The sequence below is a fragment of the Oxyura jamaicensis genome, chromosome 23 (assembly GCF_011077185.1).
Source record: "Oxyura jamaicensis isolate SHBP4307 breed ruddy duck chromosome 23, BPBGC_Ojam_1.0, whole genome shotgun sequence".
Classification (NCBI taxonomy): Eukaryota; Metazoa; Chordata; class Aves; order Anseriformes; family Anatidae; genus Oxyura; species Oxyura jamaicensis.
Window position 1 is genome coordinate 239,726 of NC_048915.1, and position 14,566 is coordinate 254,291.

The 14,566-nt window shown below is 48.7% G+C and overlaps 1 protein-coding gene across 3 annotated transcripts; it reads left to right on the forward strand.

The window, feature by feature from the left end:
* The first annotated feature begins 6,715 nt into the window (after positions 1-6,715).
* On the forward strand, positions 6,716-12,913 carry PTAFR (platelet activating factor receptor). Of its 3 annotated transcripts, XM_035345460.1 has the most exons (3): positions 6,716-6,925; positions 11,275-11,363; positions 11,476-12,913. In XM_035345460.1, exon 3 carries the CDS (start codon positions 11,519-11,521, stop codon positions 12,377-12,379), a length of 861 nt encoding a protein of 286 aa, XP_035201351.1. In that variant the 5' UTR covers positions 6,716-6,925; positions 11,275-11,363; positions 11,476-11,518; the 3' UTR covers positions 12,380-12,913. The 3 variants fall into 3 exon arrangements, with proteins under 3 accessions (XP_035201351.1, XP_035201350.1, XP_035201352.1); XM_035345459.1 differs by having other exon boundaries at positions 11,275-12,913; XM_035345461.1 differs by lacking the exon at positions 11,275-11,363.
* Positions 12,914-14,566: the final 1,653 nt, after the last annotated feature.

Sequence of the window (14,566 nt, forward strand, 5' to 3'; positions counted from 1 at the left end):
CAGAGAACAAGAGGTAATGGAAGGAAAACAGCAAGAAAATGGTTGAAAAGACACACAAGTACTTTTCCTATGGTGCGTTGCAGAACTCAGCATAGACTATCATTGAGGACAGAAGTGTTTAATACTTTTTCATCCATGCATGTGTTCACATAAATGCTTTATAAAGATCCCAGTGTAACTGCTAGCTGAGGAAGTTTCTGCCATATATTGGCAGATGCTGGTAGAGTATGATAAGGGACGCACTATACTGTGTTCACTTTCTTCTCTGATCATCATCTGTTGGCTGCTGTTGGACATGGCACTGAGCCAGATGGCTTGGATCCAACATAACGTTTCTTATACTGTCTGCGTGGCTGTATCTTCTTCTTCCATGCTTCCTCTTTCCTAAAGAGCTGTCCTGTATTTGTAATGCATGGAAAAACCCTTTCTTCCACCCTTTCTCCTTGGGCTATAGCAACTCTTGCCATGTGCAATTTGTATTTCGGGAGAATAATTGTAGTTCTGGGGGATTAGCTATAGCCACGGCAATATTGGGTAGAGGGACCCATGTGGAAAAGACCAAAGTTGAGGTGCTCTCCTCATCTTCCAGAAGATAATTTATTTTGGTAGTCCTTCTATGCTCTCTTAAAATAACTGAAAATAGAGAAACTGTGAGAGTTTAGGGTTATCTGTTGTTTTTACTCAGCTGGGCAGCTGAGCTCCACCACAACTGCTGTCTCACTCCCCCTCCTAAAAGGGAAAGGGGAGAATCTATGATGCAAAAGGCTCAAGGGTTGAGATAAGGATGGGGAGATCACTCAACAATTACCGTCATGGGCAACACAGACTTGGGAGATTAATAAAATTCAGTACCTATTATTAACAAGCTAGAGTAGTGAGAAACTAAAAGCAAACTAAAAACACCTTCCCTCATCCACCCCCTTCTACGTCTTTCCCCTGAGCAGCGCAGGGGAACAGAGAATGGGGGCTGCTTGTCAGTCCCTAATGCTTTGCCTCTGCTGCGCCTTCTCGGTCACTCCCTGCCCCTGCTCCACGTGGGGTCCCTCCCATGGGATGCTCTCCTTCCCAAACTGATCCTGCAGGGGCTGTAGCTCTTCAAGAACTGCTCCCACATGGCTCCGTACCACGGGGTCTATTCCCTATGAGCAAACTGCTCCATCACGGGTCCCCCACAGGTGGCAGCTCTCCCCAGACCTGCTGCTCCTGCCTGGGCTCTCCATGGGCTGCAGCCTCCTCCAGGCCACATCCGCCTGCTCTACTGGGGGCTCTTCCATGGGCTGCAGCATGGAGATCTGCTCTGTGTGGGACCCATGGGTGCAGGGGGACAGCCTGCTCCACCGGGGGCCTCTCTACAGGCCACAGGGGAACTGCTGCTGCATGCCTGGGGCACCACCTGCCCTGCTTCTGCACTGACCTTGGTGGCTGCAGGGCTGGTTGTCACTCCTCACTCTCCCGGCTGCTATTGTGCAGCACTTTTTTTTCCCCCTTTCTTAAACATGCTCTCACAGATGCATAAGCAATGTTGCTTATTGGTTTGGCTCTGGCCAGTGCCGGGTCCCTTTGGCACCAGATGAAACTGGCCCTTATCAAACACGGGGCAGCTTCTGAAATCTCACAGAGGCTACCCCTGCACCCCCCTCCAGTTACCAAAGTCTTGCCATGTAAACCCAATACAACAGCAAAGCAAGTTTCCTAAAAAAATGTTGGGCTATTGTTGTGTTGTTATCTAGAGTAAATGGACTTTCTTATCTTCCTTTTCCTCTTACAATTGACAGTGTGAGCAACGCCTCCCCTGTCAGGCAGCTGAGCTGTAAGGCCTGCAATTCACAAGAAGAAATGGGGCATTATTCCCTACCTGGACACCAGCAAGCTATCTTCAGACCTGTCAGCACGCATGACTACATCAGGAGTGTTTGAAATCTGTTTTTCTCGAACACCTGCTGTGACAGCGTACCTCTGGCTGCTGGCAGCTCGTGTGGTTTGAGCTCTCTGGTAACTCCTTTGGCCCCTTGGAAGATGAATCTCCACAGTCCTGACTTGTCATTGTACACAAGATGGGCAGATGTTTGGGTGTGCTGCTCCTATGGGCTGGGCTCATCTTTCCTGCTCCCATCTCAGCACCTCAGTGACTAGCAATTGCACAGAACATTGCTGAGCTGCCTGACTTGCTACTGAGGACTGGCAGCCTTCTGGGGAAGAACCTCTGTAGGTCTTTGATTCAACCTCATGTCTGAAGTAGGGCTATCACTAATGCCAGGTGAGGTCAGCTGTGGTTTTATCTAGACAAGTGGTAAGGATGGAGATCCCTGGCCTCTCTGGGTACCTGTCTCAGGGCTGCACGGCCCTCCTAGAGAAAATCTCATCATGTCCACCTGACTGTCCCACACCTCAGTTTGTGGCTGTTGCCCCTTGTCACACCATTTACCACTACTGAGAAGTGCTTGCTGCTCCCTCTTGCAGCTTCCCTACCAATAGCTGCTGGCAGCCACCATATCACCCCTCAGGCTCTGGTCTATCCTAGCCCAGCTCCCACAACCTCTCCTTGTAGGTTGTGCTCCAGGGTTCAGGCCAAGTGGCAGCTGTCTGTCAGTCCCACTGCAGCTTTCCATGTCCCCTTATTATTCCAAAAACTGTTCAAGGTGCAATATCATAAGTACCAAGCAGAGGGGATATTAACTGCCCTCACTCTGCTGGCCACACTCTTCCTATCATAGCCTAGTTTTCTTTAATCACAATGAGAGCATGCTGGCAGCCTTCTCTGTGGAGAATGGCTGTAATTAAGCTGGTGCATCTTTGCACTGGGTATTTACAGTAGCTTTGCATACACTGCAGCTGGTATCTAGCAGGCTTAGATGGGGAGTCTACAGGATGTGCAAACACCCGGTTCCTTCTAATAACGTTGCAGGTTGTATTCCTGCTCTGATGTGCTTTCAGCATGCCTTTGTGTACCTACCAGTTGTGATTGGCCCTTCAGGGCTGTCTCAGCCCTCAGAAACTTCATGCCTCTTTCCTTGCAGAAACCAGTGCCAGCTCTTAACAGCAAAGAAAACGTAACAATATTTCCTTGTTAGACAACTCATGGTGAATACAGATAGCAGACAGAAACACGTGAGCTCTCGTTCCAATGTAAGTGACTCTGATGGATATTATGCCCATAGTCTAAGTGATGCCAGTGCACCATGCACATCTAGGGAATTCCCACATGGGACCTGAGTGCACTGCCAGAGCTGCATGCGCTGGGGACTACAGCAGCAGGGCCAAGATCGAGTGGGTCCCTCACATGTCCCATTCACCCTTTCTTCCCAAGCTGGTGGAACAGAGGAGAATGAGAGCTGAGAGGGGCTTATAATGCTGCAGAGAGGACAAGGCAACTTACTGCAACAGCCTGGAATATTTTTCTGGCCAGTGTTCCCCCACACTGGGACTCCCACACAAAGCAGTATCATCTTGATGCTGCAAGCAAGTCGCCAGCTACCATGGAGGCATTTTGAACACAGCAGCACTTGCGGCTATGCTGGTCCCAGCCCCGGTGCCTGGGAGGAAAGGAGAGGCCCAGAAGACAGACCTGCGCGGTCCCTGCTCCCCCTGTGGCCGTGCCCTACCCTGCCCCGCTGTGACCGTGCTGCGGGGCCGAGCTGCCCCGTGCCAGGCCTGCGAGACACAGGGTGGTGATGCCCGAGGCCTTGTCTTGCACAGCCATTTCCCAGCCGCCTGTCTGCTCGAGGAAGGGCCACGAGAGCTAGTGTTGTGCAAAAGGGTGCAGCCAGGGCATGTCTGAGCCATGTCACAAGTGTCAAGAGGGAAGTGAGTCACTCACCTGCGGGCCGGCGCCTTCTTTCCTGTCCCCGTTCTCCTCCTAGACACGGACAGACACGGACGCGCTGCCGGTGCGGCTCCCCGGTGGCTCCGCTCGTGGCAGGGACTCGTTGGGCTGGGGGCTGCTGGGCTAGCGGGCCCGGAGGTAAGAGGATCATCCCCTTTCTGCTTGCCTCCCTCCCCGAGCTCTGCAGGCTCTTTCTGCCTGTCCGTGTCTGGCTGCACAGCCCCCCCACCCCCGAGATCTGCGGCCTGTGGCATTTCAGAGCCAGCCTCACCTTCACAGTCCCGGTGCCCTGGGGAGGTGTGTGTGTTTTCACGCCCGGAGCCGGTGGGCAGGGCTTAGACGTGCTGCTGGCCGTTGCTTTGCCTTTGGGGCCCTGCCAGGAGGTCACCCCTGCAGTGCAGAGCTGTGGGAGCACAGGCACCCGGCTGTGGGCAGCTCAATCAGTTGCAGTTTTTCTAAGGTCTGTGTTTTAAGATGATCCCCACAAGATGAGGACCCAAACACATTCTGTTTGGTCCACGGGAAGCGAGTTGAGCGTTGGATCCTGCAGCAGCAGTTGTGTTGGAGAGCCCTGGCCACTTGGTGCGTGTGGATTTCCTGCTCAAAGGGGCCCAGAGATAAACCCCCGGTTTTGAGCCACCTTGAACTGCAGGATACAAATTCTTGTGCCATGGCCGTCACAGCTTACATCCCTGACCACTGGGGCAGGGCTGCACTGGGCTCCCTGTGCCAAAGCCAGGCAGAATCAGCCCTGTCCCCCCTTCCATTCACGGCCGATGTGGCAGCCCAGCTCCCAGCAGCAGCATGTCCTGCCAGCCTGGGTTATCCCAGCAGCACCGCTGTAGGCAGCTGAAGCCCTGCCCTGCCTTGCTGCAGCTGTCAAATGGCTACTGGGCAGTAGCTGCTCACTGCCCCCTGAGCATCTTGGCAGCCAGGGGAAAGGTATTTTGCAGTTGAGCAAACCAAGCTCCTGGGCACATTCCAGCACACTTGGTAATCAGGTGGGGAATGTGTTGTGCCAGGCTCGAAAGTGCTCACTAAGGAAAGCTACAGAGTTTATTTAGTATTTCTTTCCTGTAATGAGCAAAAGGAAATTGTGCTGTTGTTGTGAGATCAGTAGTAGAAACTCACAGAAGATAATGTTTAGCATCAGCTCACCACCCACTTTGGTGCAGCCTCCATTCCAGCACAGATCTGTAGCATTGCTGCAGGAGCCTGATCTCACCCTTCTGGTCACCCAGACATGGTCCGGCACAGACACAACCCAGCTGTCCCTGGCACACCTCCCCGTGCTTCATGCTGGCAGCCCCAGACAGGGCCCACCCTGCTCAGGCTGGACAGGGTCTCCCATGCTGGTGCAGTGCTGCCTCTGCAGGGCTCCCTCATGCCGGGGGAGTTTGGGTCCTGTTCAGCTTGGTTGGCTTCTGTGTTCCTTGAACATCCTGTGCTGTTGTTGTGGGAGGTAAGGCTGATCCTGTAAGAGCTCATGCAGCTAGTGCCAGCTGCCAGATGCTGCATTGCTGCCTTGTGTTGCAAATGGCATCTCTGTGGTGCACCCTGGTGTGGTCCTAGGGGCAGAAATCACCCATGCAGGGAGGGGGAAGGTGTCTCAGGGGTCCACTGGCCTCAATGCCACCCCTTGAGGCTGTGAGGGTTCAGGTAAGGGCCCCGTATGGCAGCTGCTCTCAGGTTCACCTGCAACTGAGCATGAGAGGCTCCAGACAGGGCTCTCACTCTTCTTTTCAGAGCCTGTGCTGTCCCTCTGCATCTCAGGGTCTTCTGCAGCCTGGGCAGGCAGGGCCCAGGGCAACAGGAAATCCTGGTTTGCTGAGCACAGCAATTGCACAATGCCTGCCGGGCTGGGAGGTTGGCTGGGCTCCTGCTGGCCACCAGCATTGCCAGCCTCTGCTCGGCCCAGGGCACCACGCTGAGGCACTCTGCTCTGTAATGGCCCTGGAAGAGGCTGTCTGCACCCCAGGAGCTGGTGCAGGAGAAGATCCACGGAGGAACTGACCCAGGCAAAGAAGTCCAGATCAGCACGGGGGCTTTGTCTGCCCTTGGCCAGGGGATACCAAGGCACTGGCATGGCTGGGCGGTGGGTGCAGGCGTAGCACCAGCTGCCCCAATGCTGTACAGCCCATCACCTCAGCATGCCCATGGCCAGGCAGGTCAAAGTCTGTGTCTCCACAGAATAGCATTGCTGCTGTGCACCTTGTGCCATCTGCCAGTGTACCCTCTCCATGCTGATGAGCAGGGTGGTATGTCCTGGCATTGATCCAGGGCTGCCCAGCATGGGAGCTGCAGTTTGGAATTTGCTGGCATAGCCAGGACCATGTGTCCGGCTTTGCTTGTCAGTGGTGTCCCCCTGAGCACCGCACCAAATTGCATCACTGTGATGAGTGGTCTCCAAGCTGCCCCAAATCTTGGTGGTCAGGATGTGAAGGCGGATGGTTCAGGTGAAGATCTGCCATGCTGTGGTTTCTGAGTGGCTGCTTGAAGGTCCCTGAGATAAAAGGAAGTTTGCAATGGCTGGATTCCTGGGTCTGTTATTCCCAACACAAATGTGAAGAAAACTCTGCTAGGGAATGAGTCTGCCCATGGGATATATGAGCTTCCTGACACTTTCTTTCCTCAGAGTTTTTAAGTCAAAACTCTTCTGGCCTCTGCCATTCATCTGTTTGGAAAAATTATGTTCAAATGCTAATCCCAGGTCCAAACAGGGACAGACAGTGGATTCCTATTCTGCCTTTAGAGGAAAACCCCAACTTTCACAATTATCAGAAGCAGAGAGACTTTGAGGAAACAGCTTTAAGGACTTTCCAGATCTTTGCTGTGGTTAATTGCCTTTCCTCTACAGTTTATTTTATTTCTCATTTCCTTTGAGCTGAGGTCACACATTTCCTCTTCGTTAGTGACTCTGCAGTCATGCTGCAGTTGCTCTCATTGGTGTCCTGTTCTTGAGAGCTGCCTGCGTGGGCACCTTTCAGACCCTTGTCAAAGAATATAACAATTGGAAGAGGACCAAGCACCTTCAGTAAGACATATATATCTTCTCTACTGAAGCTGAAGATGGACATACTGCACTGAATCCCTTTGCCTGTGGTAAGCACAAAATAGACTTTATTGGTACTGCTGAAAAATGCTTTTGCTGATGCCATAGCTTGTGTTAGTGTGGTCTTTGCACCTTGTAGCTGTAAATCCTTATTGGGCGAGCATGGCCCGTTGGAAAGACTGGGACCAGCAAAGTATTTGTCCCAGCCACACTCTGCTGTGCATCTGGTTACTTTCATCTCTAGTTTTGCATACAGTGGAGTTGACAATATAAAGCACTTGGGATTATTGGTTGAGGTACTAGTGTACTCGGTAGTGGCTTGAGCTACAGATGCCAAGGATTTTGGTAATGCAGTGCAGTCTGCTGCTGCAGTGAACGGGATCCACATCTGTCAGCCTACAACCCAACTGCCACTCTTTTTTTCTCTTCTGCTGGCATGGAGAAAATTTCATAGAATAATAGAGTCACAGAATGGTTTGGCTTGGAAGAGACCTTAAAGACCATCTAAATACACCCTCACTGCCATGGGCAGGGAACCTCCACTAGAATGGGTTGCCCAAACCCCATCCGACCTAGCCTTGAACATTTCCAGGGATGGGGCATCCACAAATTCTCTGGGCAACCTGTTCCAGTGCCTCACCATCCTCATTGTGAAGAATTTCATCCTTATATCTAATCTAAATCTGCTCTCTTTCAATTTAAAGTTTACATGTTTTATGCAAAGGGGAACCACTTCAATGGGAGAGAATGAGTGAGATTCCCTGTATAGTACTCCAGAATTTAGGTGCTGAGGACATCTCATGAAAATGTGAACTCAGGTTCCTCAGGCTGCAGAGTAAAGTTGGTATTGAGTAAATTTAGAGGGGAAGGGTGCCATGCTCTCTTCTAGTTGTACGTTGTAGAATACCTGGCTTGACATGCAAGAAAGGAAAAATAACTCACGATTTTTCTCCTTGCCCTTCCTGATCTTCTGTTGCTGAGCCTGTTAGTGTATGGTGCGGAATGTGCCTTTGATAAGTTCCCATGTCCCCTCCCCACCACTTGCCTACCCTCGGCCTGCTGGCTGTGGGGGCTGGAGGCAGCCCCGATGCTGTGCCTGCAATAGGCACAACACTGGTGCTGTATCAGCGCTGTTCTGGCTACCTGGGATGCTGTGGGGAAAGGAAACTCCGTCCCAGGCAGACCCAGGACAAGTGGTCAGGCAGTTGGACTCTATGATCTTTGTAAGTCCCTTCCAACCAAGCTGTTCTCTCTATTCTATTTCCTGAAGGACTGTGGCATTGACACTGCACAATCTACTACTGTCAAGACAGATGAGCTCTACCAAGTCTTGCCAGTGCTGTATAAGCATTGTCATCTCCAGTCACCCATCCTGCACCTTTGCCAGAGGTTTCCAGCAGACTTAACAATGTAGAGCATGTTCTTGCTTTCATTTCTACTAACCAAAGTGCAGCCCCTTAGCTCAAACCTATCCTCAGGTACACAGCTTTGCCATGGAAGGGGACACGCAGGTTTGTGTCTGCTAAATCTGGCAGCTGATGGGCAGGCCTGGGAAGACCAGCAGTGAAGTCCTCCAGAGCCCCTGTGTGCAGCACCAGAAATGGCAGGGTAGAGGGACTTCCCTGAAGCAGAGTCCAAAGGAACATTTCTGAGTAACAGTGATGTCTCGGTATTGGATGTGAGCACTTATCTCCTCATGATTTCTGTGAGGGGAATACATCACCTTTTCTTTTATCCAACTTTGGGTATATTCAGGTTTAGTGCTACAGTGATAGAGCATCTTTCATTCCAAAGATTCCAGTCCCAAAAAACAGAACTGTTTGCTGTAGTTGGCAGCTACTTAGAACTGGGGGTTTAGGAGGCAGATTTGAAAGAACCGTAAGGTCTCTAATGATTATAGGTAATTAGGGCTTGATTTTCTTTCTTATTCTAACATCAGAATAGTGTATAAAATACAAAGGCCCCACCAGTCTCTCTTCATCCCTTCCCTTAAGTGTCTGTATATGCTAGGTGTGCCTCTGAGCTGAGAGATGCAAACCTTTCTGACTTGCTTATGTCTTTACCAGGGATGGTGCCTCAGTGAGTGGAAGAGCTGTGTCTAACAGATGTTATTTAAGGCTGTGTTGTTATTATCACCACTCTTCATCCACAAATGAAGGGGTGGAAATGGAGCCATGACTAGTAGGATTTGCTTTGGGTCCTGCACGAATCAAAGTCAGAACAGAAAACAGCACAAGCCCTGTTTAAAAACAAGTTCTGTGTAAAAACAAGCCCTGTGTAAAGCCCTGTGTAAAAACAAGTTCTGGGACCTCTCCACAGGGCAACAGGGTCTGAGACGTTGTTCTCCTCTGGGAGGTGCCAGACCTCTGCAGCCAGACCCCGAGGGCATCCTAACTGCCTGGCTACCACCTCCTGGATCAGGTACTACCTTTTAGAGATCAGGGGGTTCTCACCAGAGATGAAGGTGAAAGAGGACAGATGCATGCGTCACCTGGCCAGCTACTAGTACTGCCACAGTTACTTGTTAATTCCCAGGCTTTGGAGTCTCTTCATATGGAAGATGGTTGAAGGACTGAGTTTAGACACTCAAACCCTGGTGCTGTCAATCAGCAAGCAGCAATGGGAAGGTCCAAACACAAGTTGTAGACATCTGTAGTTGTCATGTCCTTAGAGCACCCGTGAGGAGTAAGGAGGGACAGGCGTGGGAAGGTGACTACCACCTTCCTCTCCTAACAGCTGTGAAGAAGTACAAAGGTATTTGCAGAGTTTTCTGAGGAAAGAGCGTGTTCTTGAGGTAGAGATGACTTCCCTATTTGCAGAGGAAAATTGCAAATGCGTAAATGAGGAACCACTGGCACATGGGCACAAAAGTGACTCAACTCAGAGAGGGTGATTTGGGGATTCATGTCTCTGCTGAGAAAGTTTTGAGGCAGGATGGTGCTTTATGAGGAGGCAGCGGTCTTTGGGGTAAAAAGCTTGCTGTCAGTGGCACTGGCAGAGCCAAGACAAGCACATTGCACTGTGCAGCACTTGGCATTACCACCGTAACTTGCACAAGAAATTTAGGCATCACGACCAGTGGTAAAGTGTACTCTTTCTCAAGGTAAATCACCATGTTCTACATTTTACAAACCTTTTGACTCAAATTAGTTACAAACCCAGCAAGTGTGATGTGAATGAGCAACCTCATACCCTTGCTGGTGGTTCTCAAACTGCTTTCCCTGCTCTAGTCAGTTATCTTCCCGTGACTTTCAGAGGGAGCAAAAAAACAGCAGATCTGCAGGGCTGTGTCAAGAAGAGGTGAGTGCCTGTCCAGTGCCACACAGGTCGTTGGTGCCAGAGCCAAGAACAGGAATGTACATCCTCTGGATAGTGAAAGAAGCAGGTTAAAGTATGTAAGGGATTAGACTGAATCCAACACAAATGTGGGACAAGAACACAGACAGTATTGATGATGCAGGAATTTGATGTCAAAACTGTAGGTAAAATCTGAAGAAATACTAACTGAGGTGCGGGCTACTAATATTAAAATCCCGAAAGTGTCTCATTAGAGACTGTGTTTGTCAGTAGCTTCAATGACATAAGAAAGTACAGAATCGCTGTTGCTGACAATTGCATTTGTTGCAGAAATGGTAGGAAAAAAAAAAAAAAAAAAGAGAGAGAGGGAGAGATTGGTTTGATGACAACCTGAATTCAAAATGATGGTACAATAGACAACAACCAGGCTTTTAAGAAAGAGAGCTGTAGCTAAGAAACAAGAATGTACAACAAAACACCACCCTTTAGAGCTAGAGACTCATCTTTCACGTCATTTACTCAGGAGAAACACTGAGAGCTCTGGCAGCCTATGAAGTCAACATTTGACCCTGCCATGACTGTAACTAAGAAAACAAATTTTTTGCAAGTGTAAGCAGAAAACACGTAAAAGCCAACTCTGGAAACATGGCACTAGTGAGATATTTTTACTAGATATTGCTTCAGTTCTGGAATTTCTAGGTTAAAATAAATATAGGCAAGTTAGGAAGCATAAAGAACCACAGGAAAAATAAGACAAATGGAAAACCTGCTTGCTTATAGCAAAAGATTTAGAAGCTCAGTCTACTTAGCTGGGAGCAGAGTGATTTTATCTGTTATAAAAATCTTAATACAGAAAACTCTTTTGAAATTAGTGATCTGAGATCTGCAGTGCAGCAAAAAAACACTGGATGAAGTCACAGAGGGTAGAATGGCATGGAAACAGGATAGAAGACAGGAGCAAATCGACAGGGCAGGTACCTGCGGCTTGAACCAGGGCACGGGGCAAAACTCCTGTGGTCACAGGCAGCTCAAAATGAAAGGTGGGTTTTGGCTTAGCAATGGCACTGTACCAATCAGGTCATTTTATGCTTTATATTTTTAGGTAAGAAGAAAAGGTAGAGCACGAAATTCTGCATCAGACGTGTCCACTCATCAGCACAATGTCTGGAGAGGGTAAAGGTGGTGCTGAAGGTAGTGCACCCCCAATAGACTCTCAATTTCGCTATGGCCTCTTCACTGTTTTCTACAGCATCATTTTCATTCTGGGCTTTGTTGCCAACTGCTACGTGCTCTGGATTTTCAGACGTATTTATCACACCAAGAAACTCAATGAAATCAAGATATTCATGCTGAACCTGACAATAGCTGACCTGCTCTTCCTGATTACAATGCCACTGTGGATTATTTACTATCACCACAATGGAGACTGGTTCATGCACAAGTTTCTCTGTAATGTAGCTGGCTGCTTATTTTTCGTTAACACCTACGCTTCTGTTGCCTTTCTGATGGTCATCACATACAACCGCTACCAAGCCGTCACTAATCCCATTAGAGCTGCTCAGTTTACCACTCGGAGAAGGGGTATCTTTTTATCAGCAGCTATCTGGATCATAACAGTGGGCAGCTCTTTGTATTATGCTTTTGATGATAATACTAATGTGGAGAAAATGGACTCGAAGAATTACACGCGTTGCTTTGAGCGCTATGATTCTACTAGCAATGTTACACCTGTTCTTGCCATTCATGTCATCATCTGCATCCTCTTCTGTATAATTTTTTTATTTATCCTAGCTTGGAACATTGTCATTATCAGGACCCTCTTCTCTAAATCAGGGCAGCAGCGGAAGAGTGCTCATGTCAAGCAAAGGGCACTCTGGATGGTTTGCACAGTGCTAGTGGTGTTCATCATAAGCTTTGTACCTCATCACATTGTGGACCTGCCCTGGACACTGACTGTTCTGGAGCAATGGCAGAAGGAGAACCGTCATTTGCGCCAGCAACTCAATGATGCTCACCAAGTGACTTTGTGCCTCTTGAGTATGAACTGTGTGTTGGACCCAGTCATCTACTGCTTCCTCACCAAGAAGTTCCAGAAGCATGTTTCAGAAAACCTGAAAAACATGAAAGGGAGTCGAAAGTGTTCCAGGCAAACCACAGACACAGTGATTGAGAGCACCATTCACCAAGAGGATGCCATTAGGATTTAGGTCAGATGGGTTCTAATTGCTGAGACTGGGAAGTGTGAATCAGTCGTTCATCTTTTCTCAAGAGAAGGCACTGAGGGACACAACAGAGGACTAGGATATTATATTTCCTTTATCCCTTAGATAGAAGAATGAATGCTCATTTGTGAAAGGACAAGAGGCAGTGGGCACAAACTGGAACACAGGAGGATCCTCCTGAACATCAAGAAGCATTTCTGTGCTGTGTGGGTGATTGAGCACTGGAAAAGCCTGCCCAGTGAGGCTGTGGAATCTCCCTCCTCGGAGATGTTCAGAAGCTGTTTGGACTTGGTCCTGGGCACCCTGCTCTAGGTGTCCCTGCTTGAGCAGGGGGTTGGACCAAATAGACCCAGAGGTCGCTGCCAACCTCAACCATTCTCTGATTCCTTCTATCACATGCATCTAGCAGAACTGGAGCCTGTAATAATATGTGAGAAAAGCACTTTCTGTCTGAGTTGAGGGCACTGACAACAGCTCAGGCAATCTGCCTGAAAAAAACACATCAAGTGTCTGCAGTGAGCAGCTAGAAGTAAAGTACATTGAAATTATCCATTGTGTCAGCCCAGGCAGCACCATCCCTTGTCCTTTGCCCACCCAGCTCCGAAGAAGTGTCCAGTATCTGAGCTGTTAAGAGGTTTCTGAAAGACCTGGAGGAACACACTGAGCTGCTAACATAATCGAGTAACTTTTCTGAGCAGCTTGCATGGTTCTGTAAAGAGTATGAGCCAAAGAAGCTCCTGAGTGGCTAGAAGGGACATAGTCCAAGGAGTTCCTCACAATGCCATCAAAGAAGAGAGATGTACCTATACTCACATGGTCTGTCAGGGTCCATAATTCACAGATGCCTAGGAGCACCTATTATGAACTTTTTTTTTTTTTTTTTCTCTCTCTCAGCTTTTGAATTAAGACATGTAACTGGACAAAGGCGAGAAAAGGAAGAGAAATTGGCAGTGCCTCAGCCCCCATCCCAAATCAGCATTATGTCCAAGGGGGACTGTTGTCTGCCCTGGCTTCTTTAACAATTGCAGAATGGGCAAATAAGTGGCCTCTTGCACAAAGTTTGGTATTTTTGGGCTGATTGCATGTGTTTGTGGAGATCCACTCTCACTTTGGAGGCTCCAGTTAACAGAAGACTGTTGTCAGCACGGGCATTACTGTGAGAAGAAAAAAAGGTTAAAACTCTTCTGTATTTTTATTCTTATTTATTTAAACTTAGGATTCTAAAAAGCAGCTGTGCATTATTTCCTTCCCCCAGCCTTTTTATTTCCACAATGAAGAAATGAAGCTGACTGGTTCCTAAAGCAAAGTGGTTTTCTAGTGTTGCTGAGTTCTGTTATAAATCACGAGACAATTGAGGTTCCTGTTTCTGACCCAAATTGCTCAATCCAGCACAGGAAATTGGGCAGGGCAGGGCAGGGAAGCTACTTGTTTTTTTACAACATTTTGGTTCCTCAAACTACATAGGAGACTGGCTGATGACAGGAAAAGTACATCTGACATTGTGATACTTGTTATTTACGTGCATTCACAGCAGTCTTCCTACACCCAACAGTAACAAGAAGTTGAAAGACAAGCTCAAGTTTTTCCAAAGACAGGACCAACATTAGCATCAGACTTGCCTATATCCAGTTGAGACGGGTCCTTCAGATCTATCTCCTGCAGATCCTTAAGAAGCTTTTATGTTTATGCATGTGAATGAGCAAAAGAAAAAGACACTTTTTCTGATGCCATCTCCTGCGCTCCAGGCCCCACACAAGGCAAATAACTGAATCTGATCCTAAACTGAATGTATTCGCCTCCTGGTCCTGGACTCTGCTCCAGTAGTGGCTACCCATAAAGAACACCTGCTGGCATCTCTTAGCAGAGACTTTTCCCTGACCACGTCCCTCAGAAATGCTCAAAGCTTAGCCCTGTTTCCAGTAGTCACTCATAGTGCAAGGGTGGCGATCTATCATCTAAAAGCCTAAATCCTGCTTGCTGGAGGAATATACTTATGCATTTTAGCCCTCCTGGGATGCCACAGTCTGCCTGAGACGCTCTTGCAGCTGTCAGACAGGCTGGGACTGTTCCCTTTTCCCCTCACCACCTGATGTGATAGCAGAGCTCAAATGCTTCACAGCCACTAAAGCACTTAACAGCTGAGCTTGGTAACTCTTAGAAGAAATGGGAAGG

Bases quoted from the DNA above. Each gene is read 5' to 3' on its own strand.
- PTAFR (XM_035345459.1), top strand. From the start codon at position 11,333: ATGTCTGGAGAGGGTAAAGGTGGTGCTGAAGGTAGTGCACCCCCAATA.